Source organism: Sander lucioperca, chromosome 9 (assembly GCF_008315115.2).
Source record: "Sander lucioperca isolate FBNREF2018 chromosome 9, SLUC_FBN_1.2, whole genome shotgun sequence".
In the NCBI taxonomy this organism is placed as follows: Eukaryota; Metazoa; Chordata; class Actinopteri; order Perciformes; family Percidae; genus Sander; species Sander lucioperca.
The window spans coordinates 15193185-15220616 of NC_050181.1; the positions used below are offsets into that span (position 1 = coordinate 15193185).

A 27432-nucleotide genomic window follows, 5' to 3' on the forward strand; every position below is an offset into this window, starting at 1 on the left:
AGATTGTTGTTCCCATCGGTAACTTAAATAGGGTCCAGGTTGAAAAAACAAAACAAAGTTATCCTTTAAGAGATTAATGAATCATGACGTTTGCATTCATTTGGCATTGCTGTAAAGTGCTGACTGAATAGTAAAACACTACATAAGAGTGAATTTAAGGTCAACTTTAAAAGAAATGTACCTTATTTTGTAAAGAAAGAGAATTGTTATGATCCTGTTGTCAATAGTTGATGCTGAGTGTGTGTGTGTGTGTGTGTGTGTGTGTGTGTGTGTGTGTGTCTGTCTTACCTTAGACTGTAGGTCCATGAGTGTGTGTGTGAGGATGATGTTGAACACAGCGTGGGATCTGCTGCTCTCTTCATTCATATTTGTGGCCGCCACGGTGCGAGATTTATTTCCTTCCGACATCAGAGACTCTATGTCCTGTCAGAGACACCGGCGCCACAAACAAACACACGTCTCGTCTGTAAACCATACTTTATCAAATGTCTCGTTCCCCTTGGAAACACAGTGTCATGAAAGCAAGAAGAAAATCAGAGGAGAAATTAGACAAGAGTTCATAAAGTACCTTGTAGCAGGACACAGCCAGGCGAGACAGGCCATCAACATAAGGCCCCAAAACTTTGTGCTCTCTCACTCTCAGCGCTTGGCGATTTCTACAGAGAAGAGACAGTTATCAGTCCTATGTCCTTCAGTCCTATTCTGTCTCAACCTATTGCAAAGATGATGAATTGATGCAATATTTGTTCAATTCAAACAATGTGTCGAACCATTCTGAATGGAGTATTGTGGTGCTGCAGAGACATCCCAGCCTACAAAACATATCCCACAGACTAAACACAGAAAAAAATCTTTGTTCGGTACAAAAAATGATCATTCCCTCCAATATCGTGAATCACATCGCAATCTCAATTAAAAATAATCGCAACTAGATATTTTCCTCATATTGTGCAGCCCTAAATTGGGAATTCAATGATGAGGCATTTTTCCATACTCAATGCATTAGAGGCAATTCGGTCGGTGCCTAAAAAGTATTGAATTCGGTAACCAGCCCTACTGAAATATGACTGCAAAAGTACAGCATAGGATCCCAAATATACTGGGATTGTCTTAAAGAACGCAGGGCCAGGGTTTTTCCTGCATAGAGGAAGTTTTGCCCCCTCCCCCAAAAGAGGTTTTAGCCAGCCCCAAAGGAAAATCACCAGAAAATCACCAGCACCAAAATGACAAGAATTGAGAATAAAAATAGCAATTCCAATCCTCTCTAAATGTGTTTAAGAGCAATTTACCAAAACAACCTATTGAACAAGCAGAACATGAACTTGAATAGGAGCGCTTATCTTAAGTTTTATCTCCAGAGTTGGGCTGTGTCAGACTCTTCTGGGGATTTATTTAAATATTAATATTTAGTTTTGTTAATTTGGGTTTTATTTACTCACGCATAATATTCATTTTTCTTTATCAAACTGTCAGAAATAACAGGAAAATGCAGAGATTTCTGTCATATAAGGTTACACAGACTCATTGCCTTTACTGTACGCGGACTGATGATGCTTACTGTTGTGCATAGTCGCCCCCCCACCCCAACAAGACCAAACCTTCCTCACCCTTTGGGGTCGAGCAGGTCTCGGACCTTCTCGTTGTAGATCTCCATGTAGGAGACCTCCACAGTGAAGCTCTCTCCCTCCCGAGCCTCCTGCACAGTCCGGCCGAACAGGGAGCTGCAGAGCCGCGGGATCAGACCGGGCCGCTCCGCTGAGCCCATCATGGTGTACGACTTCCCGGAGCCTGCAGATACACAGCCAGAGTTCACAAACATCCAAAGAGCAACCAGAAAAAGAACCAAGAAATCAGGGCTGGGACGATATGCTTTTGTCTCGTTTCGATTCTTTCACGATTCGTGTACATATACAAGGTAACTCAAAACCATTTTATTTTCTCAGACATTTATTCATTACGGTGTGTGTGTGTGTGTGTGTGTGTGTGTGTGTGTGTGTGTGTGTGTGTGTGTGTGTGCAAAGGGCGTAACTTTGGGTTCAACATTGGGGGGGTTAAGATCGCGCCTTTGGAGAAAAACTGAAATTTTGAGCATATCACTTCATTTTCTGCATTCTGGTGAATTTTTCTGCGGCAATTTGTGGCTTTTCTGCAACAAGTTATGGTGCAAATGTCTTTATTTATGTAAAGGAAATTATTATTAGATTTGTTTGGGGTTTTTTTGGGTAAAAAATTACGCCTACGGTGCGTGCGTGTATGAATTTGTATGGTCACACTTGGTATGTCTTGTTTGTTTTGGTTGATTGTCTTGTTGTGTATTCCTATTTCTATCCATGCTTTGTTTTTTTGGGTATTTTTAAGCCTTCATTTATTTTTATAGGACAGCTGAAGACATGAAAGGGGAGAGAGAGGGGGGAATGACATGCAGCAAAGGGCCGCAGGTCGGAGCCGAACCGACGGCCGCTGCGTCGAGGAGCAAACCTCCACATATGGGCGCCCGCCCTACCAGGTGAGCTACCCAGGTGCCCATCCATGCTTTGTTTTAATGTGTATGCTGTTTTTATTGTAAAGCACTTTGGGTTTTACGTGTAATGAAAGGTGCTATACAAATAACATTGACACGGGTGCCGATTCGATTTGCATTGCGATTTTCATTTATTGCAATTCTAGACGTATTGCGATAGTATGGAGTATTGCAATTTTCTTTTCCTTCTTTGGCAAAACAAAAGTTGAATAGTACACTGCTAGAGGCAATATATCATGAGACATTTCTAAAAAACTAATTGTTTTCTAAGAAGAATGCACATCACATGTCAGTCAGTCAGTCTGACATTTATTTCATTTGTAAAGAAGAACATAACATGGATATTCTGCATTTTCTGCTTTCAGTCTGTTTTGCTGGAAACGGATATGATGTAGTTGCCGTCGGCTATACCGTGTAAACAGAAATTATTTAGGTGAATCATCGGTAAAAATAAATAACTTAAAAATATAGATTCTGGGCAAAATAATCAATTCTAAAAATCACGATACAATCGATTTTTACAAGAAATGTTAAAGAGGAAATAGGACGGAAGGGGGAAAGAGAAACGTTTTATGGGCTAAGAAAGTCTGTAAAGTACAATGAATAGAGCTACATTAGCTGCTCACATGGGCCCCATTTAACATGAAAAACAGCAACAAGTATAACATATAATTAAAGAGAAGAAAGTCAATTTAGAAGAAAATGGTCTTAATTGAATGTATATGCTTCTCTGTAGAGACATAATAGGTTTCGGTGATGTTGGAGCTGTGGAAGAATTGAAAGATTAAAAAAGGCGTAATCATACTGTATATTAAAGTATAAAAAGTTGTGGAGAGTACTGCTAATGATTCTGGAGAAGAAGAAAAAAACTGTACCCAGAACTATAAATAACAAATGAAGCTTTCATGCAAATTCAATAAGGATGAATTAACACTCCAGGGTGCGACTGAAAATGACTTCGTCTGAGAGGCAGAGCATCAGAGTTTCTGATGAGGTAGCATCGCAAAATGAGACACACTCAAATAAAAAGCTAATTAAAGGGCTTGTTGAGACAGTCTGAAAATGTGATGACATTCATGTTTTGGTTTGTTAGAGAGCAAAGGTGATCCAAAGTCAGAAAATGATCCCATGAACACAGAAGTTCCCATGAAGTTCATGGATCTATGGATAGAGATAGATAGAGAGCCCAGTCTAACAACACCAGTCTGGAGTGCATGTGTTCTTAAAGGGTAACTACTGTTTTTTTTCAACCTGGCGCATTTCCTCATTGGTATTATAGGACTGGTGTCTAGACTGGCTGCAATATAAGTTGCGTGTTGGTCTCATTTGTAGTCTTAATACAGCGAATTATATTTGGACTAGCGACAGAAAGAACTACAACACCACAGAAAAAAATAATTTTCAAAATAAAATACACCGTGCTGACGGCGGATCATATTTCAGCAGGTCAGCACAGAGTTGTTTCCCCTCTACTCCTCTGGATGGAAACAAACTGTTGTTGGTTTTGTGGTTCTGTTTATAGAAACTACAACCTGCTATATCGCGCGATCATACGTGAATTTGCGAGATCTCGTGGGTCCTCGTGACTTCAGCTGTCAGTCATGGCCGCAGCCGTTCCGCAACAAATCTGGACCTGGTGGGTATTGAAGGACGGCGGAGCACGGAGCCGACACGCAGCCGTTCCGCAGTTGGTGGAAATTGCGGGTTAGAGGTAGCGTTACATGAACGTAGGAAAATGAAGACCTGTTGAAATGTATTTAAGAGCTAGAAAACACAATACTTCAGCATAATTTCAGACTTTTTAAGGCCTAAAATTTTGATTTTGAAATGTTTAACTTTTACAGACCACGGAAACCCTGCAAGGGCCCATCATGCGGATGTTTGCAGGTTTAAATGTTACCTGTCTGTCCGTAAGCAAAGATGCATGCGTTGTAGCCCATGAAGGCGCTGTCCAGCAGACTCTCCCCGAGGCACTGGAACACTACATCCTGACCTGCACAAACATCCCAAAACACACTTCAACATCTCGACGCACACAGACCGCAACACCAACTATACTTTCACGACAACTTTAGTAAACAGGCAGAGTGGAGGAGATTGCTAAAGGGAAAAAAGATTTAAAGCGTAACTCTCACCAAAATGCAACCTAGGGTCCTTTTGTGAATGTACCCGAGTCAAACTTTCATTAAGTTTCCTTAAGATTTATCGTATTCTCGTTTTTCGGTCAAATGGCCTTTTGAATGGGAGAGCTAGGGGCACTTTTATGCTAGCCTCAAAATAGCTATTTTTAAAACACTAAGAAGGCTCGACACAACATGAAACTTTGCTCCAAGTATCACCAGGGGCTCTACACCTTAACAAAAGCATTGAGAACATTGTTTTGTGTACACAGAGTTTACTAAGAAGAAGGCAACTCACGTTAGCAGTTGTTGTTTAAGCTATCCACCATTTTCCCAGTCCAAAATAGTTGATCTCCGAATGCGAATGAACGGACTCCATAGGAGGAAATGTCATTCTTATATGAGGCTCCTTTTTCAAGTAACAGGTCAATATTGTGTTTCACTAACGACAAAACAACGAATTATCCGTGCATTTATATGGAACTAAGCTTTAGGAGCTTTCCATCTTTACTCTCCTCCCTCAACTATTTTTGAATGGCTGAATAGACGGCGACTGGAAGAACAACAGCTACAATGAGTTGCTCAAAACCTTTCTTTTTAGTAAACTCTGTGTACACAAACAATGTTCTCAATGCTTTCGTTAAGGTGTAGAGACCCTGGTGATACTTGGAGCAAAGTTTCATGTTGTGTCGAGCCTTAGTGTTTTAAAAATAGCTATTTTGAGGCTAGCATAAAAGTGCCCCTAGCACTCCCATTCAAAAGGTCATTTGACCGAAAAACGAAAAAACAGTAAATCTTAAAAGTGACGCTTCCGTCCTAATTATGCTTTTAAACAAAAGTTTAACTCGGGTACATTCACAAAAGACCCTAGGTTGCATTTTGGTGAGAGTTACGCTTTAAGGGAAACAGAAAAAAGAACAAAGAAAACTTTCTTCATATACAGACATGACCTACTGTTCCCACTTTTTCTACACAAGACACGACCCACAGCTGGAGCTATAACAATTCCAGATTTTGCTGTGCAATTAATTGTCTCAGAATTAACTGCGGTAAACAAAGAAACGGCGAAAAAAATATTGCAATAAGACAATTATGTAATAATTGTTACAGGCCTACACACAGCCCAAATAGACCCGGTGGTCATTTTGTTCAGATTAAATACATGTTACACAAGCTGGTGAAATATTAATACTCCTCACATTGTTATTTTACTTTTTGCATTTGTACTCTGTTGATCTGATATTGTGTGTGATTTTACGTTTTTGGCTTTCTTTTTTATGCAGACCAAATTAAGCCCCTCTAAGGGTTTTTTGCATCCCTCCATCACATCTTGTATCGATTATGTGTATATTAATCTGTATTATTTGTAAGTGTAAACCAATAAAATACAAAAAAAAAAATTACAATGTGCCCATTTACAATATGCAGGACCGCAGAACTACTCTCGATGTTAACTCTTCACCCGGAAGGTCCCTTTCTTTCAACTCCATAAATAGCTCAGAATATCAGGAAACATTTGGTCAGGAAATCAGTTTTAGACACGAGTCACCGAGCAGTGTGGAAAGCTACACACAAGCTAAAAACATAACCAAATCGGGTAGAGACGCTGTGGAAACCAACCTGCAAACTTGTCTTTTTGAGATTCATCTATTGACCAGAAGCAGTGGTCGTAGGCAAAAACCTGAAGAGAACACACATGTCAATTTACAACTGATGCGTGGATGGATTGCTATCCATGTTTACAAGGAAAAGATTACAGTCACAGAATGATTTTGTGCATGTCATTTAATACTCACCTTTGGCTGATTTCTGAGGGGCAACAGAGAAGAAGAAATAAAGAAACTATCAGTCAACAATTGGTGTTAAAATAAACATGAAGATGTCAACCAACCTAAAAGCTATTTCAGTCGGTCTATCACAGGCCTGTGGATTCACACGCCAGAGGAAACACACCAAGAGGTCTCGCCCAAGGGAAGAGCACGCGGAAATATTTATCACATGGCAACACTATCAACACCGGCAACATTCGTTCATCTGATATTTTGGTCCTGGTGAGAAGCGCTTTTCAAGATTCAAAGCAAAGCAAAAGTACATTTGCAGGGAAAGCAAAGCAAGAGCCCTGAGGCCTTTTATTCATTTAATCATATTAAATTAAAGTCAGCTGAGCCCTGACTCAGCAAAACTCTCCCTTTTTACACAGTCGCACACATTCACACCTGCACACTGCCCAGATAGTGGTTGTTAAGGTAGGATATACCAACATTTTCTCAGCCAGCCTGGGGAGTCTTGGACTATCACAAGCCTGCTTCTCTAACCTGTAGGCCGGTGGTTCCCAACCCTGGGGTCACGAGCTAAGTATTTAGTTGGATGTTAGAAGGCTCTGGGATAAGCAGGGAAAACATTTATATAATACAAATGTATTAAAGTGCTCATATTATGCTCATTTTCATGTTCATAATTGTATTTAGAGGTTGTACCAGAATAGGTTTACATGGTTTAATTTTCAAAAAACATCATATTTTTGTTGTACTGCACATTGCTGCAGCTCCTCTTTTCACCCTGTGTGTTGAGCTCTCTGTTTTAGCTACAGAGTGAGACATCTCACTTCTGTTCCATCTTTGTTGGGAGTCGCACATGCGCAGTAGCTAGGTAAGGACTACTAGCCAGTCAGAAGCAGAGTATGAGGGCGTGCCACGCTAGCAGCTAGGCGAGCATTATAACGTGTGTTCCAAAGTGACCACGTTTGTCTCTGAAGTAAAGGCTGGACTACAATAGAGCTGTTTGGAGCAGTTTGTGAACAGAGTTTTCTGTTGGAGATGGTAAGTCCCTTTGGGGTGGACTTTGGGCTTTTTCACTTTGTAAACCTATAACGTGCACAAAAAACTACTAAAAACTATTTCAGATCGTACTGTCGGTCGATCACAGGCCTGTGGACTCACATGCCAGAGGAAACACAGCAAGATGTCTTGCCAAGGCAAGAGCACACGGAAATATTTATCACATGGCAACACTATCAACACCGGCAACATTCGTTCATCTGATATTTTGGTCCTGATGAGAAGCACTTTTCAAAGCAAAACCAAAAATACATTTGCAGGGAAAACAATGCAAGAGCCCTGAGGCCTTTTATTAATTTAATCATATTAAATTAAAGTCAGCTGAGCCCTGAGTCAGCAAAACTCTCCCTTTTTAAAGCTCCATTGTGTCATTTTTTGAGTTGATTCTTAGCAAAAACCCCTTTGTTCTTTCACAAAGCAACAAGACCAAAGTTAATATTGGAGTGGCTTTTCCAAGATGGAAAGAGCTCATGAGGAGCAAGGATTTTAAAAGGGACGTCGAAGTTGCCTGCTTTCTTCTCGAAAGGTAATTCTGCCTATTTGTGTAAATTCGAAGTTTTATAGTTGCTTGGTTGCATGGTTGTGCATAACCCTAGAACGACGTCTAGGATACTTTTCCTCGCGTCAATGATGAAAAGGGATTGCCTACCTTGTAACATAAACGTAAATGTGTCGTGATTTCCCTGGCAGACCACTCACGTCATGTGCAGTTGTAACACAGACTAGCTGGAGATACTAAGAGCTAATTTCGGTTTCATTGACATTGTTCATACTGCTCAGAGAAATATATTAAACACACAAACCTCCGTTGCTTCTCTCTTACGCTGTAAACATTGCCTTACACTATTAATCTCGTACAATATACAGAATAACGATAGCACTGATACTTTACTAACATTAGCTTGCATATGTTTGGGAACCTGATAGCTGATGTTGAATGAAATGGTACCAAAATAACGTCAAACTATTATTACACTGGAAGGAACTCTCACAGACGAAGTCGTACTTCTTGGAATAATGGAGTTACAACGCGCTCGGAATGGGAGGGGCTAGAAAGCTATATTCAGTTGGTTGTCATTTACAATTTCACCACTAGATGGGAGAAATTCTTACACAATGTAGCTTTAAGCGAGCGGTATACCCGCCGTTCCCGACCTGTCACATGACAGTGTGACGTCATGGGAGCGACGTAACTGTTTATACTTGCGCGTGGTGGTCGCGACACTAGTTGCAGTCTTCTCCTGAACAGAGGTGGCGCTAATGAGGAAAGGCTACCGACTTAGCTAGTATTTCTACGGACTAGAAGAAGAAGAAAAAGGTAAACAACGGCAGAACTGGCAGCAGCAGTGATGTCAATGCTTCAATGTTTTCGACAAAAAAGATATATAACACAATAAAGGAAAGGGAAAAGCCAAAGAGCGTAATATGAGCACTTTAAAACAGGGGCCTTCAACGTTTTTTTAGGCCAGGGACCCAAAGAGAGACTGAGTAGGGACTCCCTACTGCATATATTGTAAACAATTGAGTTGCATATTAAACTGGGCCGAATGGATAAAAATAAATAGATATTATTTATACATCATGTTTTAACGTTAACATACATGTGGAAGGCACAGTGAATCTTTGAGCCTAACTGTATGGCTACCATAGTGGCTACCTTACCTATAGTAAGCTTAAATCCAATATGTAAACATTTTTCTCACAAACAGGCCAATTTATCTTTGCTATTACATAATATGTTAGATTCATATTGATATATATTTTCAGACATTTCATTTAAAAAAAAAAGAAACATATATATATATATATTTTTTTTAAAGATATTTTGGCAGCCCCCCTGCAGTAACTCTAAGGACCCCCTAAGGGTCACGGACCCCCTGTTGAAGATCTCTGCTTTAAAACTTCGACTTCTTTTAGATCACTTCTTAAAAACACACTTTTATAGAGTTGCTTTTATGTAATGCCATCTTTCTTATCATCTTTCTTATTGTCATCCTGTCCTTTAGAGCTTGCTCATCTTACCTTTACACTATTACAATGTTGTGTATTTATGGGTATGTGTTATGATCTGATGTGTATATATGTGCATTGATTTGTATGTCCTTTCCACTGTCAAAGCATTTTGCAAACTACTGTTTTTAAAAGGTGCTATAAAGTTATTATTTTCAGATTTCATGTCTATTTTGTGCTTCTTTTTCTTGTGAAATACTCTCTCTGCATAGGCAGCATGTCACGAGAGGAAGATGTGAATAGGTATCACTTTGCAAAGTTGACACCAGGCTTACAAATGCATAGCAAAATCAGCCCTTAGCTGCATGGATGCATTACCAAATGGGCCAATCGGGCACGGCACAGAGGCCCGAAGGGGTCAGGGGGCCCCTAAGCCAGATGTGACATTTCTTATTGGAAAAGGCAAAGAGCTCAGTCAAAAGTAGGGATATCATGATCATGTTTTTTCCCTTAAATATTAACTACAGTATGTCTTCCTGGACGAGTATTAACTTATTAAAGTGAATAATATGTCAATGCTGTCACCTGTTGGGTCTTAACAGATGCTTGACGTTCACTAACTGTTCTGTGGCAGTTCAGAAAAGTACAGCAAACGACAATGCGGTGCAGGAACAGCAGGGCTAGCAAATACTGAAAATCTGACACAACGCCAGGTCAAAGTCAGTGGAGTAAGCAGGGAGAGTTTCAACGGTACAAAGTCAAAGGTGTTTTAATTGTAGTGAAGCATAAAAATCTGTCGTACTAATCCTCTTTGGCTCGTTGCGAATCAAGCGGAGAATGTGACACAGCACGAAGGCGCTCAGAGTGAAAAGAGTGGTCCCTGTGACACAGGCCAAGCCTCAATCTCTGCATTCACACCAGAGCACTTTAGAACACAGTCACTGCGTTTTAGGTTCATCCTGGAGCAGCCAACAATAGTATCCCATGCGTCAGTCAGTCAGTCGACACATTACCACATTCCTGCGAGCAAACGTCAAATTTAATTATCAGACATGTTCTATGCTGCAGTGCAGCTTCATGGTTTTGTCCATCAGCAATGTAGCATTCATGAAACCAGCACTAGTCACACCGTGTGACTACCTGGGAGCGTGTCTATGTTTTTTTTTCAAAAAAAGGGTCCTATGTTCCCAGGTCTGTTACTTTTTCCACCATTACTGCCAAATTCCATGGCAAATAGGCCTATGTAGGCCTACGGGCTGTCCTAACCCTAACCCTAACCCGGGGAACATAGGACCCGGGGAACATAGGGATGACCCCAACTAGCTGTATGTAGTCTATATATCGACGTTTAATTTACGGGATTGTTCCGGAGGTTTCCGCTAGATGTCCCTCACCTTCTGCTTTCTATGCGACGGCATTTTAAACTCCAGTCGATTCGGGAAACATCCTCCGAGCTAGAACTGACAATCAAATAAAAAATCTCACCACACACTCGACAGCCATTTTAATTCCAGAGCTTGCCTCCCTATGCGCACATGTTCCACCAAAACGAGCGCCTCCCCGGGGCTAGCGCCGCCCGAGACAATTGCGATTGGTTGAAAGAAATGCCAATAAGCCAGAGCATGTTTTCCTCCCATCCCGCAATGCTGCGTGGACTAGCCAGACCCTCCTCCGAAGCGCTGTGGAGGAAGGTCTGGCAATGTGAGACTAACCTGTAGGTCAGGGTCCCTTTTGGTGATGATGAACCCATTGAGAATCATCATGTAGCCCTGCAGTTCCCCTCAGCTGTTTTGTTTCATTCACACTGCTCTTATTAGGGTTGTTTTTGGCTGAAGCAGGCAGCTGTTTTTAGCAACAATAAAAAAGAAAAAACCTGTCCAGCACAATACGGCACTACAGCAGACAGGCAAAAAAAGCAACTAGCTAATTTGGCCTGTGCACATACGTAGTAGGAATGTCACCATTCTGCAAATCCCCAGTTTGACTTTCGATATTAAAGGTGCTCTAAGCGATGTCACACATTTTTTAGGCTGCAACATTTTTTTGTCACGTACAGCAAACATCTCCTCACTATCCGCTAGCTGCCTGTCCCCTGAACACACTGTAAAAAAATGTGGTCTCTGTATACAGTCCAGGCTCCACAAACGGCAACAAAAACAAACTGCGCCAACCTGCACCACGAAACATAACAAACAGTGTCCCAGCCAATAACAGACAAGAATGATTTGGGGGTGGGGGTTGGGGGGTTAGTGCGCGGAAGCACGGAAGGGAGGGGGCAAGCTAGCCTCCGTTTTATTTAACAATACTTCAAACGTCAACAAGAAGTGCCGTCACCCAACATCGCTTAGAGCCCCTTTAAGGTCACTGCGATTCAATCTTTTTTTTATTTCAACAGGGACGACAACGCCCCAATAAGAGCCACTAGATGGCAGAAGGGTACTTTGCAACAACTTGCAACAACTACTTTGTTTCTCTAAAATGAACAAAGTGCAATTGAATGCACTGTTAGTTTAACAAGGTGCACCATGGAGTCCCGTCGGAGCCCTGCTTTACCTTCGTTGTTTGTTTACATAACTCACTCACAAGGAAGAGAAAATGTTGCCACACGGGTGACTTCCGGGAAGCAGGAGGATTTTCCAGTTCTGTTGTTTCCCTGTAACCTCCGACTCGGGCAGTGGCCATAGTGTCTGGAATAGTCAAGCTACAGGCTACAGGTAAGCTAACGTTACCTTGCTTCTATAGCCCCATGCTACCAGCTGGTAAGTCACGCTGTGTCTGTTGTCGTTCTTTTCTTTGGATGTGTGCAAGTAGGCGGGGGTGGAGAGAAAAAAGAAAATACTGGGAGAATTGCTGATCCTGCTTTTGATTTTGATATTCAAAATTGAAAGCTCATTTCGATTGATTTTTGACTTTAATTTAAAATAGTGACACCCCTAGTAAATAGGCAACTATTTGCTAACAAGTTTGCCATATCAACTTAAAGGTGATAACAATGCCAGTGTTGCGTTTACAGCTTGTTTCTGCTGCATCTAAGTGGCCAAACAATCAGTTATAGCAGCTTTAAGTCTGCATTTATCTGTTCACTTACTTCACTTACTTTCTGCTCATTACAGGAATGTATTATTACTTTAGCAAGTTGCTTGCAGAGGCTACCCAGCATTCAGGGTGATGCTAGTTCAGGCTATGCAATCCTCACATTGGCCGTTAAGCAAAAACAACGCACCAATATATGGTATTAGAATGCTGCCCTATAGAGATGAGCTGGGAACCATCTAGAATAAAGACTAATGATCACAAATTTCCTTCATCTGCGCTTCCAAACGTTGAAAATGTATTTGTGGTGGTTGCCCACTAAAGGGGTTGGGGCGGCAAACTTTGTTTTCAAGCAATCTGCATTTCCAAACTTATTTCCACACAGCCATTTAACATGATGAAATACTAACAAATCCATTTGAGTTGGCCACCCATACTGTGAAAATGTGATAAACACAGATTGTTATATTTGTTATGGTAAGATCTATCATACCTAAATATAGGCACCCAATCTCCAGGGAAAGTGTGGTACCATACATAACTCAAAACACACACTTCTTCTTCACTCAGGCAGAAATATCAATTTGGGGTTTATAAAAAAGGCTGCAAATTTAGTCATGGCCACACACACTGGGGGGGGGGGGGGGGCTGTAATGAAACAAGGCCTCCCTATGTGAGGCTTGGCTGGTCCATGAAAGAGCAACATTAAGTCCTGTCCTCTCCTGGGCTGGCAAGGACATTCCTGAGATAACTGGCAGAGCCTCGCAGCTCCAAGGAGTCACTAAAGAGGGTCAGCAAGTCTATGACCAACAACATACAGGCCTACACAACTAGACTGCTCCTGATCCAAGCAGTTTGATAATACACAGCCCTTCTGGGTGGATTCTGTACAAATTACAATTTCTGTTCACAGACGTTCTCAAGGATATAAAACAAGCAAACATTTGTGATGCCATAGACAGATAAAAACAACTCTTCAAAGTGGGGCTCTTATCAAAGCTAAGTTCTGATAAGAAAGGCTCACAACTCCTGAGTCATTTTCTAAACATTATTCTGCAGGGGCTGATAAATATTCCAGCAACAATACAAGGTCTGTTTACAGCATGTGCAGTAAAAATGGGATCCATGAAACTATAGTTTTACAGGCCGGTGGACTATTGGTGGGCTCCAAAATTATGAAAGCAGACCCAAGGCTTTATTAACCAACTTGAGGGTCTGACAGCTCCTGCTGTATTCCTGGTTGCAGCTACCAAGGGTGCCGGTTCTTATTAACACCCCCTGAGGCTCATGCTGCAGTTCAGTTAAACCTGTCAGGCAGCGAGCTGACTAAGCACAAACCTTGTGGAATTGGCTGGTGAGCGACTCCCCCCAAAAAACAAAGCTTTTCTTTAACACAGATTATGCCCGTAATAGAATACACTCTATTGGGAAACTAATCAAGAGTGCCTTGATGCAGTTACTGATGCTTCCCAGTAAAATAAAATAATTGCTGACTGGCTGCTCAAAAACGGTTTACTTCGCCCATTTGTGCTTTTCAGAGATTATGGGAGTGCTAGTCTGTGTTGCACTGAGCCCGTAAAACCTGTTACACATTGAGCCCCAAAGGGCAGCTAAAGCATGTCGGGGCAGAAGAGACAGACACAGTACACACACAAAAATGCATATGACAACTATGAAATATGAGACTCTCTCTTTCTACAAAGACAGATATTCATACTCCGTCTTACTCGAGGGGATTGCCCGAAGGCATATTTACTGAATAAGGTAACCTGAGAAGGGGCCGAACCCTTCAGGGAGCATCCACCTGCACTGCCCTGACTCACGGTCTGGCTGACTGTACGGAGGAGAGAAGAGGACTGGACTGCTTTGTCAACAGCAAACACTGGAGACAAAACATTACCACCCATGACATCTGCCATCTTGTTACTATTTTGATCCTTTACACTATCATAATATTAAACCGAAATCCATACTGACTGGAGGCATACATTGTAACTTCAATTATGAGTCTTAAATCTTGTCCTCCTTTGTTGTTTTTGCTTTAAATCATGGCTTGTCTACCTGAGCAGGACTGAGCTGTAACAGACACGCCCTTTGTTAAGAAAGGAATGATGCAGAAAGGACACAGAGGGAGGAGGAAGACTGGAAAGGAGAAATAGAGGGAGGAGGGTTAGATCTGAGCTTCTTCCAAGCAACTCGGTGCTAACTTGACGGGCTGGTTAGAGTCTGTATAGATTATTCTGCCAGCAATCCTGATGGAATTAAGTAAGTGGAACTCAAATACTCTAATTACTGTATGTATACACACTGGAATAGAGCAAACACATTCACTTGCTACTGCATAGGACTGGGTTCAATTCCAGGTAGTGGTAGACAAGACAACAACCAGTAGAAACCTCCAATACTGTTTTAGTCTCAAGTCAAGACTAACAAACCCTGAGTCAAGTCCTGAGTAAAGACCAACAAGTCCTGAGTAAAAACCAACAAGTCCTGAGTTAAGACCAACAGGTCCTGAGTCAAGTCTCAAGTCGGCAGTCAAGACCAAGTCCCAAGTAAAATCCCTATTAAAGAACAAGTCCAGAGTCAAGTCCCAAGCTAAGATCAACAAGTCCCACGTCAAGACCAACAAGTCCCAAGTCAAGACCAACCAGTCCCAAGTCCTAATTTAAGACCAACAAGTCCCAAGTCCTAAGTCAAGACCATCAAGCTCCAGGACCAAAGGAAGAGTAGCACCTACTACAGCGGAAGCAGAAAAAAGGTAATTAAATTAAAAGTAAACTGCAAAATGACCCAGCTTTCAAAGGTTAAATGGTTTTGCATTTACCTGATGGTAACTTGATAAACCAGTGTGTGAAACTCTGCAGCTTACCGGGGGTCTCCTTTGTTCATGTTGGTGATGGCCGGATGCAGAACTGTCTGGTTCCCCTCCATCTCCACCGCACATCTTGTCTTTAGGTCTTTTTCTGGATTGAAACAGAAGTCAGCGAGAGAAGGGATGTATTTTAAACATGCTTTTCCCTGCAGTACTATCAGTACCAGACTGTTGACGGGTGAATGGGCCTAATGTAGTAATTTATGGGTACAGTGAACAGAAATGCTTTTGCAAAAGGGCTCTCCAGTCTTTAAAATGTACTGTTTGAACAGTTGAAAGAGCACGTACTGTATGCATGGGTCATCTTAATTTCCTAAGTAGTCACTGACACAACTGTTATCACAGAATAACAGGTGGCATATATTATGCGTGTGCCTGTTCTTCCGGATCGTAACACAAACGGCACAACATAGAGAGGCAGGAAATCGTTTTATTGATGGTGATTCATCCAGGACTTGCCTGTGCAAACATTCCAACCACTTCACTAATCCCCGAACACAGTACGGAAAAGCAGGTTCACAGGCACTCTTCCTCATTCCTACCTACTGTACAAGGTTTTCAAGGCGGAGACAGCGTTGGAACTTGCTGTCAGAGCAGGAATTAGGGCACGTGTGTTATGAGACTTTCCACTGTTACCCTTAATTAGACATATGTGCAGACATTTACTTAAGTATTGTTAAGTACACATTTGAGGTACTTGTACTTTACTTAAAGTGCTCATATTATGCTTTTTGGGGTTTTTCCCTTTCCTTTATTGTGTTATATATCTTTTTTGTGCATGTTATAGGATTACAAAGTGAAAAGCCCAAAGTCCACCCCAAAGGGACTTACCATCTCCAACAGAAAACACTGTTCACAAACTGCTCCAAACAGCTCTATTGTAGTCCAGCCTTTACTTCAGAGACAAACGTGGTCACTTTGTAACACACGTTATAATGCTCGCCTAGCTGCTAGCGTGGCACGCCCTCATACTCTGCTTCTGACTGGCTAGTAGTCCTTACCTGGGTACTGAGCATGTGCGACTCCCAACAAAGATGGAACAGAAGTGAGATGTCTCACTCTGTAGCTAAAACAGAGAGCTCAACACACAGGGTGAAAAGAGGAGCTGCAGCAATGTGCAGTACAACAAAAATCTGGTGTTTTTTGAATATTAAACCATGTAAACCTATTCTGATATAACCTCTAGATACAATTATGAACCTGAAAATGAGCATAATATGAGCACTTTAAATCTTTTCTTTTCGAGCCAATTTAACAGACATCTTTAGTTACTTTACAAAACACACAAAACACACGTAGTTACATGCAGTTCAAAAATAGATTAAAGAAATCAATACTTGACCAATACAGAAATATAGACCGAAACATAGAAATGGAATTGTAATGTAAAGGTTTTGTTGTATATTGTTGTAAGTTATTGTAAGACCTGAAAGATTGTTTGCTGTATTTGCATATCTATTTGTTTTGTAATAATATGATATTGTGAAGTAGGGGCAGGACTTAATAAGCTGTATGCTTCCGCCTGCTCCTTCTCGAACTTATCCTTTTTTATTTATTTTTTTGGTCTTTGGTAAATTCTGATTGTTTGTGTTTTAATTTTGTGGTTTTAATTTGTTTTTTGTTTTTTTGCAACACTGTTGATTGTTCGAGATAAATAATGAATCAAATGTAGTATAAAATATGATGTTTTATTATAAATTGAACTACAACAATATAACGGCCTACAAGTACAGCTGAAATGATATGACGATTAAACAATGGATGACCGTTTCCAGTTTCTAAAATGTGAGGATTTTTCTGCATTTAGTACTTTTACTTTTTATACTTTAAGTACATTTTCCTGATGATACTTATATTCTTTTACTTAAGTAGCATTTATAATGCAGGACTTTTACTTGTAACACAGTGTTTTTACAGTGTGGTATCAGTACTTTTACTTAAGTAAAGGATCTGAATACTTCTTCCACCTCTGCATTACATGAAGTAAGTTCAAGGATGTTGCTACTGTTCTGCAACACAGCGGTTGTCAGCTGGCATGTCAGTCCATCTCAGCATTAAACATGACACGGTACATGCATTATAGTCTCTTTTATGTCAGGATGTGATGTCACTGTCCCTTCCATATTTTTTCCATTTTCTACTCCCACAGCACCAGAGACGGACAGAATAGACCTTTTCAGAGCATGACTGTGAAACAAACTCTGTAAAACACAGGAAAGAAGCCTCTATTGTTTGTAGAAAACTACAAATTAACCCAAAGAGACCCTTTTTGGAGCTGGGAAGAGTTGTTGAAAATGCCTTTGTTTGACGGGGGGAAAAACAGACTTAAAAGTGGCTGTAAGTGTAACTGCAGTGTCACAAGGTGTCTGTCTCTGCCATTACTCACCTCTCCTGTTCAATGGTCGCACACGAACAGCGACCTTTACATTGGAGTCATTGAGGCTGTTGTCATCCATGGTGCCACCTGACCTGTGGCAAATGAATGAATGGACACAAGTAAGACCAGTTAGTCTTACTTTAAAGAAAATCTTGCAACTGAACACAGCTTTGTTGCGTGAGATACAAGTGTTAATAAACACAGTAAACCACTGACTCATGCTTATAACACTATTCATGTTTAAACTCAACTCCAAGCAGCGTGAAAACACTTCCATTAAGACACGACAAGCTAAAGTAAAGTATATTGTAACTTAGAGAAGTGAACAAACCGTGTGAAGGAGTGCGCAGTTTGTTTCCCTGTCCGACTCCCACACTGGCACCTTTAAGTAACGTTACCAGCAGCTAGCCCGGGACGCTAACGAGAGCTGGATAACAGCAAACATACAGAGAGGGGTCAAATTTTTTCATAATGACCGCTGGTAAATGAAATTGACCCCAGTACAGTGTACTATGAAACCCTGGTTTCTATTTGTAAGTCTAAAAAAGCACTTACGACAGTGCACAGTTCATTCCCTCCGCTCCGCCACCTGTTGCATTTCCTGAAACTTCCCTCAAGAGATCAGTCAAGCCATGTCAACTCACAGCTAAAGGGATTTGCTGTGAGATTTAAGCGAGCGTCCAGGTTCCCCAGTTGCGCTCTGCTCTGCACACACTTGCACAATTGGTTTGAGAGGGAATTCAGCGCCCCGGTGTGGATCCACATGCATTACAAGTCTGTGTTTTTCCTTCAAGGAGATTTGCTCAAAACATGAGAACAAAAATAAGTCAAATATCCTCAGTTAATGCTTAGTAAACTGATACAACTGCTGACGGCTTTACCCTCGGAACCTTTTAGAAACTTCAATAACCAGCTGTTTATTCATACGGGGAAAAGGAGCGTTTACACTATTTTACGACAGTTTCATATGCCGTACGACAGAAGCCGTGTTTGGACGCAACGTGGAGTTGTTTACTATTCCTGACAGCCCTCTCGGGTTTAAAACAGATGCAATTTCGCAAACCAGCATCCACCCGTTGGAATTTGGACTGTGTGCATCAAGGAAGATATGGGGAAGCCAAAGAAAAAGAGTGAGTGTGTGACAAGGCGTTTAAAATGTCTGAAATGACTTTCTAAACCGGTCAGACGGGCTTTAGCTTGTTGCTAATGCTAACTTCAAGTCTCCATAACACGACGACAACGATATAACATACTGCGCATAACTTTGAATTCTAAACGCGATTCGTAACGTTACATCTTTCGAAAAATACTCCGTGCTGAAGCCTGAATTCATCCAGTTATTGACAACGGGTTTTATAAACTGTACCGTTGCTCAATATATTATCTAACGTTAGCTAACTAACACGAACTATAACGTTAACGTTACCTGGAGCTTGTAGATTGCGCTTTTTGAACTCCATGTATCTGCATTGAAGTACTAGCTAGCTAACTGAGGTAATATTAATCTCCATTGGTGGACTGTAACTAAGTACATTTACTCAAGGACTGTACTCAAGTACAAATGTTGAGGTACTTGTCCTTTACTTGAGTCTTTTCTTTTCATGTCACTTTCTACTTCTACTCCGCTACATTTCAGAGAGAAATATTGTACTTTTTACTCCACTACATTCATCTGACAGCTTTAGGTAAGCTCAGTTCAAGTTTATTGTCATATGCATATTAGTACAGAGTACCACAGCAATGAAATTCAATGTGCCCTTGGCACTCTCTCAGCACCAGTCAATAAGTAACAATTAAAAATAACATTTAAAAACATCCAAGCACAGTAAACATAGTAACTAAGCTCAGACCTCAGCCCTCCTTCCTGTTGTAGGCTACTATCATTAAGTAGCCTTATTACCTGCTGGGGGTAAAAACTATCCCTGAAACGTGATGTGCGCGTTGGGATGCTCTGCAAACGTCTCCCTAATGGAAGGTGGGACTTCTCCCACCTTCCATTCTCTTCAGATTGTGTGCAGGATGACTAGAATCCTGCATGACACCTAGTGCCTTCTTAGTGCTGTGTTTCCAGTAAATGTTTTGGAGCAGTTCAAGTGGAACCCCAACGATTTTAGATGCAGTTTTGACTAGAGATGAGCCAATACCGATATCGGCTCCGATACTGCCTAAAACGATGGTATCGGTATTGCGAACTACTGGAGTTTATGCACCGATCCGATACCACGTAATAAAGCCCTAAAGAAAATCTACGTTAAAGTAGTTTATTTATGTGGTATCGGGCCATCTCTAGTTTTGACCACCTTTGTCAAAAGATTAAGGTCATGTGAAACCACACTACAATGTTGCCTGTCAGTATACTCTCAATTGTACAGCGGTAAAAGTTCTGTAGAATGTTAAAGGGACATACCATATTTCTTGAGACACCTCATGAAATAAAGCCTCTGATGTGCCTTTTTTAATGGCACAGCTGATATGGAATGACCATGAGAGGGAGTCTGAAATTTGGATGCCTAAGAACTTAAAGTGCCCTTATTATGAAAGAAATCACTTTTTTCTGGGATTTGGGGTGTTATGTTGTGTCTCTGGTGCTTCTACACGCATACAAACTTTGAAAAAAAACATCCCTGCTGTTTTGAGTGAGATACAGTTTCTGAATGTGTCCTGTCTTCAGTCTCCGGGTGAGCTGTTCAAAATCTGCACGGCTTTCTACGTCACTAGCCGAGACAAGGTGGCTAACCGTAGCATGCTAGCGCTAGCATGCTAGCTTGTTCTGAATGGCAAAACACTGCTACAACACACACTACGCAAAGTTGGAAGTGCGCCCTCGTTTAGAAGAAGTCTCCCGGCTAATCCTGCCTTGTACTACTGAAGTTGTAGAAACAAACAGCTAGCTAGATGATGTGATCTTACCTAGCTACTGAGCATGTGCGACTGCCAACAAAGATGTTACAGCAGTGAGAGGTCTCACTCTGTAGCTAAAACAGAGACCTGAACACAGGGTGAAAAGAGGAGCTGCAGCAATGGGCAGTATGACAAAAATATGGTGTTTTTTGAAAATTAAACCATGTAAACCTATTCTGGTACAACCTCAAACTACAATTATGAACCTGAAAATGAGCATAATATGGCAACTTTAAAGGTGTTGACAATTTTAACTGGAGATTTGTTAATATAGACAGGTATATGTGTGGGTTTGTTCCTTCTGAAATCTAGCTACTAGTTACTTTACATATTAAGATATTTGCACACAAAACACATGTAGTTCATAAAATGTTGACTTAGATAGTTTTATTATAAATTAAACTACCCAACAATATAACAGCCTACAAGTCCAGCTGAAGTGTGTAGCCGATTAATCCGACAGTTTGGATTGTTGCAAGTTTCTAAAATGTGAGGAGTTTTCTGCATCGAGTACTTTTACTTTTGATGCTTTAAGTGCATTTGCCAAATGATACTCACATGCTTTTACTTGAGTAACATTTTCAAAGCTAGGACTTTTACTTGCAACAGAGTATTTTTACAGTGTGGTATTAGTACTTGTTCCTTAAGTAAAGGATCTGAATACTTCTTCCACCACTGTTAGTCTCACTATATTGATCATCTTTGTTAGGTGATCTCAGCCGAGCTGAGCTGATGATGATGACCATTGCCGATGTCATCAGTCAGCTGGTTGAAGCCCACGAAGAGGGCAAAGACATCAACCTGAACAAGTAAGTCTTCCCCCCCCAAGCAATCACTTTCAACACCACACAAGCCTTTTATTACAGTTACATGCAAGCTGGATGGATGAAAACCCCATGTTGTGTACAGATTACATTAGATATGAAATAGTATTGTTTTTTTTGTGTTTTTTACATATTTATAAAGCAATTCACTTCCTCCTGTGATTTGAATGTAGTGCTGAAGAATTATAAACAGCCAGTCATGCAGTTTAAGTCTGACTATTGATACATATCATTTGGTGATTGTGGAATCGATGTATGTCAGTTAGGGCTGGGCGATATGGAGAAAATCAAATATCACAATATGTTTGACCAAATACCTCGATATCGATACCGCAACGATATTGTAGTGTTGACTTTTGGTGCTTTCACAAAATATTTACACAATTATATTTTTGATAAATAATTATCAGTAATGTGGATAATGTCTAAGTGGGTAAAGGCAAATAATGGAACAGCTAGAACAATCTGGTAAATTCAGAAAATGACATCACTTTACTGTAATGCAGCCTTTAAAACCAGGAAAAGACAACACTTATGTCATATCACGATATTACGATATCCAAAATCGAAGACAATATTTAGTCACATATCACGATATATCGATATAATATCGATATATCGTCCAGCTCTAATGGCGATACAGCTTTTAAATTACGAACAGAATCATGTGTCATGGTCTTAAATTCCCATCATATTCCTGTTTGCAGCTCCATTGCAGATACATACTTTAGCCCAGGGGTCTTCAACGTTTTTTAGGCTAAGGACCTCTTAGCTGAAAAGGAGACGGAGCAGGGACCCCTTTACTACATTTATTGGATACAATTGAGTTGCATTTTAAACTGGGCCTACAATAAAATGTAGGGCGGCCTAAAGCCTTTACACATACCTTTTTATGGTGCATACAATACTAAACTTTCAAATTCCTTTAAATTCATATATTTATACATCCTGTTTTAATGTGCACAGTAAATCCTTAAGTTTAACTGTATCTGTGGATGGCTACCTTATGGTTAGCTGTAGGCCAGTAAGCCTATCATCAATGTTGTGTAACCTACATTAAAAACAATATCTTTAATAATAATATGTTGGATTCCTGTTAATGCATTTTCAGACATAATATTATTATTATTATTTTTTTTTTAAAACCACTGCAACAATAATTTGGCAGCAACTCTGAGCAACCCCTAGGGGTCCGGAAACCCCAGTTGAAGATCTCTGCTTTAGCATGTACACACACACACACACACACACACACACACACACACACACACACACACACACACACAAACACAAACAAACACGAGCACACCCTTGGCCACACATTATTAAAGAGCTGGGAAAATACTCTCAAAGAGACTCTACATACAGACATTTAGTCAATCAGCAACTATTTAGACACTGGAGTAATCATTTAAGTCATTTATTAAGCAAAAAGGCCAAACACAACTGGTTCCAGCTTCTGTGAGGGTTTCTCGTTTGATATCGTTCTAAATGAATGTTTTGAACGGTGGGTCGGACACAATTGGTAGTGTCAGCAACGTTGAACCTGTTTTACATGTGTATTAATACTAAGACTTAAAGCTTTTAATATAAGGAATTGTTATTGTATATGTTGTGACCCATTGGAACTTTGTGCAAGACTCCTTTGAATTGTACTTGTATGCGTATTCATATTAATGGGAGGAATGAAAATGACTAAAAAAAGATGCTCTGTCTCCTACTACCATGCACACTAGACTATTTGTTTTTTATGATTCTGTTTTCAAAAGAGTGAAGACTAAGGCTTCGGCTAAATATGGACTTGAAGCCCAGCCTCGGTTGGTCGACATCATCGCTGCCGTTCCTCCACAGTACCGCCGGGCTCTGGTGCCCAAGCTAAAGGCCAAACCCATCCGCACTGCCAGTGGGGTATGTAGCTCTCAAGGCTCATAGACAGATGTCTTTAATAATCTGTCACTGACCTGAGGTCAGCAGTTTAATGCTGAGCTCTGTAAGGCTGGAACCAAACAGTTGAAATGCATTGGGTGCTTTTAGCCATACTGTTTTTGAAGTAACTTCAGACTAAAAAATACATAAATTTGTCGTAGATGATGCAACATCCCTGCAATGTGTGATTCAGGGCTGCACAATATATCGTTTTTTCTATTTATTTATCATCAATGCGATATCACTTGCGCAATTTACACGTTGCAAAAGGCTGCAACATATCGCAATAGACAACTGCACATAAAAATGTAACCTTTTTTTAAGTGGTGCCTTTTATATTTAATTCAATGTTAAATTTGTTCAATAGAACAATATTTGAAATTATTTCCTTTCATTTGTTTTAAATTCAGCAGTTTGTTATATTTTAGCAGAATAGTAAGAGCAGCAGAAATGCAGAACTGAGTATATATACTATAATATCTGTTTATTTATCGCAAGTTATATCGTTATTGCGATATTCAACAACGTTATGGCATATTTTCCTCGTATCGTTCAGCCCTACTGTGATTGACCTGTATATCTGGTGTTAAACTTGATTTTAGTTCATGCCATATCCTAGATGAATAAATATCCCAACAGAGACGTTATGAATGTTTACCCAGTCAACTCAGCCGATTGCGCAAGTGATGGAGTACTTGATTCGAGTCACTTGACGTGTGACTCGACTTGGACTCAGACCTGAGGATTTATGAAATAGGACTCGGAAGTTGGATAAAGTTTCTGACTACTTTTACGTGTAATAGGCAGCGATGGTGTACACGAGTCCTGGACTCGGACTCAAGCCTGACTCGAGTCACTATTCTCTGGACTCATGAGTTGAACTCAGGTCACAGTGACTCGACTCAAACTTCGACTCGGACTCTTCTTTGGTGACTTGGACTTGGACTCGAACACCGCGGACTCTAGACTTGACTTAGACTCGACAGTTGGTGACGCGACTGCAACACTGGATGGAGCTCAGCTTTTAGGCTCAATACTCCTGTCTTCTGTCCAGATCGCAGTGGTGGCTGTGATGTGCAAACCACATCGATGTCCACACATCAGCTTCACAGGCAATATCTGTGTGTAAGTAACATGAGTCCTCCTCCCTAAAATGTTGCCGTTTTTTTTTTTTTTTTTAGGTTTACTTAATTTAGTTGTTGCAGAAAATGAGTTCCATTTTTTTATTTGAAAATTGTGCACTGCTTGCATGATTGATTTAATTTACATTTGAATAAGTGCAGCTCAAATAACTTAAACTGCAAGAGATGTAGATAAAACCATCCTGTTGTTATTGCTTATTTAGAAGCTTATTTGTTTTTCACAATCACATGTTTGATGTATTGTTTTTATATTTCAAGCATCTCTCAATCTTTACTTTTGCAGCTACTGTCCTGGTGGACCAGACTCAGACTTTGAGTACTCCACACAGTCTTACACTGGCTATGAGGTAAGCTAGTGTCATTGCTGCCTCGGGAAACAAGGCCGGTACGGTACCGATCATTAGGGCTCCTGCACACTGCCTGCGTGGCGTGAATGTGGCGTTTCTGTTGCATGTCAGCTGCGTGGCATTTTCTATGTCTTTGCACAACAGAAACGTGTCTGATGCAGCGCTGCTGCTCAAGCAGTAGTATACTTCATGTTAAGCATAAATATATACTGATTTGATTACAACAAGACAAGACAACGTTGGCAGTATTGACGGCAAAATAGGCTACAGAATATTTCGTTCTGTATTCACAGGTGCAATATTTGAAAATCGATTATTGTTCTTTTTTTTTAATTATTACATTTATATCTGCATTTATGTCAAAACCTAGATACTTTCAAATGTCAAAATGTCATTTATTAAATGTATTTGTGTGAAAATGACATATAAACATCTTTTTCGTGTCACGTGAAAAATAGGCGTCGCTCCTATTGCCTATGCACGCGTTTTCGGCACGGCTCAAGCCACGCTTGAGACGTGCGTGTCACGCAGGCAGCGTGCAGGAGCCCTTAGTAGTTAATGAAACCGATATTTGGAACCGATGTCTCCGAAATCTTTAAGTCAAAATTAAGATTTTGGAATGTTACAAACTCCAACACAAAACTTTGTTTAAATGCTTCAAGCAATTATTTAATAAATTAGAAACTTTCAACATACTACCCCGTAAAGTAGCGAAGCGAAGCAGAGGGACGGACACAGAGCTGTAGCCGAGCCAAAGTAGCGCACTTCTAATTTGAATGAACTTCAGGCAAATACAACGCCAATACAGATAATCTGCAAACTGCCAATAATCAGTCTATCCCTAGTTTACCTAGGTAGTTTACAGGCACACAGTACTCTGCTGAAAGCCATGCATTCTGCTTTAGATTGTCTTTGGAAAAAGATTGATTTAGGCTTTGGAAAAATGAACTTACTTCTCTGTAAATCCACCCTGCTTACTTTGACATTATCCATAACTTATAACTAGTATTTCTTATATAACTTACTGTTATCGCAGCAGCTTTTCTAATTGTGTTTTCAGCGTGTCGTCAGGGGAGTCTTCACATCCTGTTTGTAGTCTTTACAGTTAGTAGTCCAATGTCTACTAACTGTAATTGTAACCATGTTTTTTTTTTTTAAATAATTTTTGTCCCTCTCCCTTCTTCTGATAGCCAACGTCCATGAGAGCCATCCGAGCACGTTATGACCCCTACCTTCAGACCAGACATCGGGTGGAGCAGGTCAGTGGAACCCTGCCGTGCACACACACATATTTTTAGGCCTTTCAATGGCTCTTCAATTTAGACATGACGGTGGTATTAGAGCTGGGCAATACAGAGAAAATCATTTTCGACCAAATACTATTTTTTAGGCCTTTTTTTGAGAGGAATGTTGAAGACATGAAAGGGGAGAGAAAGGGGGAATGACATGCAGCAAAGGGCCGCAGGTCGGAATCGAACCCTGGCCCGCTGCAGCAAGGACTGAGCCTTAGTACATGGGGCGCACGCTTAACCAGGTGAGCTATCTAGGCGCCCCCATAATGAGATTTTAGATAAATACTCATCGGTAATGTGGCTACAATGATCTGCTCGTGCGTGAAGTGAAAGCGCCAGTAACCATAATAACATGTAATATAGAATATATAGTAACACACAATAATACTATTTCACATTGTAATATTTGTATTAGTTTAGTGTGTGTGTGTGTGTGTGTGTGTGTGTGTGTGTGTGTGTGTGTGTAACAAGCATAGTGTGCGCGCTATGCTTACTAAAATAACAATGAAATGCTGCGTTACTGACTTTAGACCAGGTTTTTGTTGGTCAATGGCACGATCACTTTCCGCTGCCTCAAGATAGCAATACGCCAAGAAAGCACCTGAACACACCTCCCTGTAAGACCAACACACCCATGGGCGCAACGATGGCCGCAGGTGTATTTGCTATTTAAACGACGTGGGCGCTGGACGGGAAATTGTCTTAAACTAGCAAAGACTCTTGCGTCGGGCTTTGTGCTGCGCTGGGTTCAAGATAGGGTCCCTAGTCTCATATCACGATATCGATATAATATGGATATTGCCCAGCTCCACTTGGTATAACCTCCAGACATGTATTAAATGAAGTTGCTTGACACATGACTGCCTCTTTTATATTCACAAGGTGTTAAAACTCCCATTTCCCCAAACAGCTTCTGTGCAGTGCTCGTCATTGCTTGCATACATGTATTAATCATAACCATTGATAGTATATCTAGTATACAGTAATGAGTGTCATGGCTTTTACCCGCCTGCCAAGACCTGACCCCAATTATGCTGTTGTTAAAATTCATGGCCTTATTAGTCTAACGCAGCAGAGCAAATCCATCCAAATAAAGCAACAGTTTATGTAAAAATGTGTGCTGTGTGAATCTCAATTTGCCACAGCCTGGTCTCATCTTTCTCATTGAGGTTTGGCTTTTAGGATGTCAGTTTTGTGTGCAGTTGCTGTTTTTTATATATATATTTTTTTGGATCAAGGTCTTTTTATTAAAGATTTTCAGAGTGTACAAGATACAACCAATCAAAACTA

At 40.6% G+C, this 27432-nt stretch overlaps 2 protein-coding genes across 9 annotated transcripts in view; one reads left to right on the forward strand and one right to left on the reverse strand.

Annotated features, from left to right (window-relative positions):
* The window catches only part of LOC116046999 (kinesin-like protein KIF13B), a 64437-nt gene extending 45735 nt beyond the window's left edge, over nt 1-18702 (reverse strand). For 4 of the 7 annotated variants that reach the window (XM_036005510.1, XM_036005509.1, XM_036005508.1 and 1 more), the window contains exons 1-9: nt 18266-18702; nt 17720-17802; nt 15331-15424; nt 6438-6450; nt 6262-6322; nt 4422-4514; nt 1608-1788; nt 569-656; nt 289-423 (exon numbers count right to left, since the gene is read on the reverse strand). In XM_036005510.1, coding sequence (XP_035861403.1) covers nt 289-423; nt 569-656; nt 1608-1788; nt 4422-4514; nt 6262-6322; nt 6438-6450; nt 15331-15424; nt 17720-17802; nt 18266-18282 — 765 coding nt within the window. In that variant the 5' untranslated portion in view covers nt 18283-18702. Of the gene's footprint in view, nt 1-288; nt 424-568; nt 657-1607; nt 1789-4421; nt 4515-6261; nt 6323-6437; nt 6451-15330; nt 15425-17719; nt 17803-18041 lie in introns of all 7 variants that reach the window. The other 3 variants (XM_031295481.2, XM_031295480.2, XM_036005507.1) reach the window with 3 other exon arrangements.
* elp3 (elongator acetyltransferase complex subunit 3) overlaps nt 18686-27432 on the forward strand; it is a 42969-nt gene continuing 34222 nt past the window's right edge. For both annotated transcript variants that reach the window (XR_004898388.1, XM_031295485.2), the window contains exons 1-6: nt 18686-18840; nt 21321-21420; nt 23205-23343; nt 24416-24486; nt 24787-24850; nt 26041-26109. Coding sequence is in view for 1 of the 2 variants with exons in the window: in XM_031295485.2 (XP_031151345.1) it covers nt 18819-18840; nt 21321-21420; nt 23205-23343; nt 24416-24486; nt 24787-24850; nt 26041-26109 (465 nt within the window). In the remaining variant the exon portion in view is untranslated. The remainder of the gene's footprint in view (nt 18841-21320; nt 21421-23204; nt 23344-24415; nt 24487-24786; nt 24851-26040; nt 26110-27432) is intronic.